The following is a 3983-nucleotide window of genomic DNA, read 5'->3' as shown; positions in this document are numbered from 1 at the left end:
CTGTAACCTTCAATACCCCCCCCCTCCCCCCCACACACACATTATGATGTACCTCAGCTGCACTTTTCTATCCGCATCAGCATCTTGTTATCTAACGTCCTGCAGGTAAACAGGTCATGATCCTGAACGGTCCGTACAGAGACACGAAGGCTCTGCTGGAGGGAATAGACGAAAAGAACTTCAGCGCCACGCTCACACTCGACTCTGTAAGCATCTCGAAGGGCTGTTTCCACATCTGTACCTGTCTTTTTTTTTTTACCACTGATTGGTTTATTTTGGTTCTGGTTGGCTGACAGTTTGTCTACTCAAACTGTATAAACATAGAAACATAAGCATATTCTCATTAAACCTCTAGGATTGTCTTACCATGCACCGTTGGTTTTATTTTCCTTTGTTTGATGCACAAGTCTCTGGGATTTCTGCCTGGTTTTGCTTTTGTGGTTCTTGAAGCACAAAAAAAAGACATTTCAGTGTCCCAGTGTCAGTAGTTTACTTTGAAAAAAAACCCCTACAGTCCATTGTAGAACCTCCGACGTTACCAAAGAGTAAGGAAATACGTGTGGCAGGGTGCCTTTTATTTTTAAAAAAAAAAGGAAGAAAAAAAAAGAAGCTTTCCACCTTTTGTTTTAGTGGCTGTGTGTGAGAATACATTTCAGAAATAGAACATGGACGAAAGTATTTGATAACACTAAGTAGAAAATGAAATCATCTCTATATCTACCAACAGGCTCTGAGAAGTTCTATTAGCGGCATTCACTTTAATGTTGCACATTTGTTAATTTGTTGTATCCAGTACCAATGTCAAAAGTCTCATTTTCTTGTGTCTTCAGGGTCAACAGAAAGGGAAGAGAGTGAACGTTGCCTATGAGGATTTCTCAAAACTGGCCTGAACTAACAACCTTCCTGTACTAACCTCAGGCAGCCGGTTGGCTGAGGGACTCTACTGTGTCAGAGTTACTTCCCCCAAGATTCACCTGTACATATACACACCCCTACAGTGCATTACCAGCGAGTCATCACAGAGAAACCCAGAACAATGTGTTCAATTAGTTTTTTTTTAATTTTGTAATAATAATCAAGTTGATCTTAACATTGCAGATGTAAATTTTGGTCCAAATAAACTCAACAGAAAAAAAGTGACTTCTAATGTTTTTGAATGAAGTATTTTAGCATTTTAATATCAGTAAAGGTAGATGTACACAAAGTTCCCCTCTTTCTTCTGGCTCCCGTTTTACACTAACTATTTTAAAAATGGGTGTCATTTTCTCACTGACCCAGGGGATTAATAGCAGCACAGGGTACTTGAATGTGTCTCTGGCTGCTCAGAGAGTCTGCAGGAAGCTGTTGAGATTTGGGACGATGTAGTCGGTGTAGTGGCCGTCGATAAAGCCCTTCCCGCTGTTGTGTATGAACCAGCAATAGACGTTTGAGCCGCGCTTCTTATCATGCCTGTAGTCCTTCTGCCAGCCCCTAATATACACACACACGAGGTTATGGTTTTAGAAAGAAGTGTGTTTTTTCAGAAATCAGTTCTAGTTGAGTTAAAACCTACCTGGTGACGAGTAGCTTGTTGCCCTTCACATCCATGGTGGCCTCCTTCTTCAGAGGGTCGAGCCCTTCGTGCACGTCAAACAGGCTCACATCAGGCTCTCTGGAAAACTGCCCTGAGAGATCACAAACATTCTCCGCTTCAAATCTACCACTTAAAGAGGATCAGTGCTCAGGCTGTGGTACAACTTGTGAAGTTTTGAGCAGTTGATGTCATCCAAATCGTCAGTTGTATCAATAAAACTTAGTTAGGTAGAAAGTTCCTTGACAAAACAACAAAACATAAGACAGAGTTTGGTGACATCACAAAGCAGCGTGGGATCATGGGAGATGACATCCGGGAGGGTCTGCAGCTGAGCTTCTGCTGACGTTTTCTCACCTTGTTTCTCTGATGACTTTAGATCCAGATGTCTGACAACTAAAATCCTTCATACGGTTACAATATATAGTTAAATAAGACAAAGATCTAAAAAGTGTATCAAAAAAATGTGGCTTGAAACTGGGTAAAAAAGTAAATATACATGGCAGCTTCTGGCAGACAAATACAACGCAGACATCATGGGGTTATGACGGGTGACTACATTTCTCTGTCTTGACCATTGTTGAAAACATTTTGTGTAATAAAAGAACACAATTTAGCTTAATATTGGTCTAGTCATTTTTATACATCTTAAATCAGAAAAGTAATTATCTTTATGGCTGTAAGGTACTGTAACAGTAAAACCAGTGTTGATGTGCCTTAAGGTGCAGTTCCACTAATGGCCACTAGATGCTCGCTCCAAAAATTGAACTACATTAATGTTGGCTCAACTATTAACTTAAGTGAGTTGTTTTTCAACTGTTGGTTATGCTTTCAATAGCTAATTTGACTTTTTCACTGCAATCCTGAGAGTCATTGTTCCATTTTGCAGATATTATTGTGTAATGTTTATAATTTTTCAACTTTAGATTAAAATCGATCCAGTAACTATCAAAAATGGCCTCCCTTAAGGAATCTCTGGGGAGTTCCTCCATGTTTGTCTACAGTCTGAGGTCCGACTGATGTCACAGTAACACCCTGTAGTTGTATGGCTTCCTGTGAGTATTTCACGACAACGCATAGACGTACCTATGAGTCCATGGACCAGAGGGGAGTACTGGTTGTCGTTGGGAATGTAGATACCGAGGAAGTCAACGTTGACTGGATGTTTCTTCCACACACGGTGAAGTAACACCATCACCTGGATGTTGTTATTTATTATGATGGAAACATGAGAGTTCTTCACAATGGAAATCCTCACACTGAAACACAGAAACATAACAACGTGAGATAACAAATGTCTCTGATGTCAAGGCAGACGCTGTAAAAAAAAAAAAAAGGGTGTGACAGCCGGTTACCCATCCTGTGTGATTTCAGCCGTGGCCCCCCAGGTGAAGGAGTGGTTCCTCCTGCCGTCATTCAGGGCGATGCTGTCGGTGCCGATGGTCACGCTGACTCCATCAGGCAGGTAGTAGACGGAGATGGTGCCGAAGTAGGTCTTCAGTTTGCTTTTGTGTATCTGCTTAGAGCCGATCAACTGGCCGTTTACCACAACACCTTTAGGACAAGAGACAAGGTTAAAGAGGAGCATCAACCCAGCTCCATGGTGTTTTAAGCCCCCAGCGTCTCCCTCCAGGCAACGCTGCAACCGCTGCCTTCAAGGCACCTAACCCTAACCATAACCAATGCCTAATCAACTTCAAGGCACCTAACCCTAACCTCCACCCAGACCATAACCCTGACCAGCTGTGTGTCACGCCTCTTTTATACGTCATTGGGGCCTAATAGACTTCCACAAAGGATGCACCTGTGTATCCTCGCTCCTCGAGATTAATTTTAATAATTGAGACATCCTTTAAAATGGCACGCTGAGATTAATTTCCGGTTTGCAGGACAGGAGGATGGAGGAGACGAGGAGACACAGAATAAAGGAATGAGTAAAGCTCCTGCCACTGTGGTATTAATCTTTGTATCTAACTTGCAGCAAGAAAGAAATGAGCATATTTCAAATTTATATTTAAAAGGACTTTTTTACTTGTAACAGAGTATTATTACAGTGTGGTATTAGTACTTGTACTGAATTAAAGAATCTGAATACTTCTTGTATTGTACTTCTTATGTTCAACAACAACATGCAGCACATATGGCATCAAGATATTTCACAAGACATTTAGTAAAGTCTGGTACCTGTTCCACTGTCAGACACCAGGTTGAGAATGTGGCCGGGTGAGGAGTCGATGTTGAAGCAGACGTCCATGTTGCTTCTGGGCAGGTGGACGATGAAGTGAGGGTCGTTATCCACTGGATGAGAAACACTGAGCTCGTCACACATCGAGCACTGTTTACAGTTAACACTGCAACTCGATTTGGGATTCATGATTTTATGGAAGTCATCAGAAGTGTGTGTGTGTGTGTG

At 41.8% G+C, this 3983-nt stretch overlaps 2 protein-coding genes across 3 annotated transcripts in view; one reads left to right on the top strand and one right to left on the bottom strand.

The window, feature by feature from the left end:
* kin (Kin17 DNA and RNA binding protein) overlaps positions 1-1135 on the top strand; it is a 4341-nt gene extending 3206 nt beyond the window's left edge. The window contains exons 11-12 of the mRNA XM_032505866.1: positions 106-206; positions 831-1135. Coding sequence (XP_032361757.1) covers positions 106-206; positions 831-890 — 161 coding nt within the window. The 3' untranslated portion in view covers positions 891-1135. The remainder of the gene's footprint in view (positions 1-105; positions 207-830) is intronic.
* Positions 1061-3983, bottom strand: part of itih2 (inter-alpha-trypsin inhibitor heavy chain 2) — a 12051-nt gene continuing 9128 nt past the window's right edge. For both annotated transcript variants that reach the window (XM_032505865.1, XM_032505864.1), the window contains exons 18-22: positions 3755-3868; positions 2926-3124; positions 2657-2829; positions 1553-1664; positions 1061-1470 (exon numbers count right to left, since the gene is read on the bottom strand). In XM_032505865.1, coding sequence (XP_032361756.1) covers positions 1323-1470; positions 1553-1664; positions 2657-2829; positions 2926-3124; positions 3755-3868 — 746 coding nt within the window. In that variant the 3' untranslated portion in view covers positions 1061-1322. The remainder of the gene's footprint in view (positions 1471-1552; positions 1665-2656; positions 2830-2925; positions 3125-3754; positions 3869-3983) is intronic.

The sequence above is a fragment of the Etheostoma spectabile genome, chromosome 23, assembly GCF_008692095.1.
Source record: "Etheostoma spectabile isolate EspeVRDwgs_2016 chromosome 23, UIUC_Espe_1.0, whole genome shotgun sequence".
Taxonomy (NCBI): Eukaryota; Metazoa; Chordata; class Actinopteri; order Perciformes; family Percidae; genus Etheostoma; species Etheostoma spectabile.
Note: the sequence above shows the minus strand (reverse complement) of the source record. Positions and strands in the feature narration are given on the sequence as shown.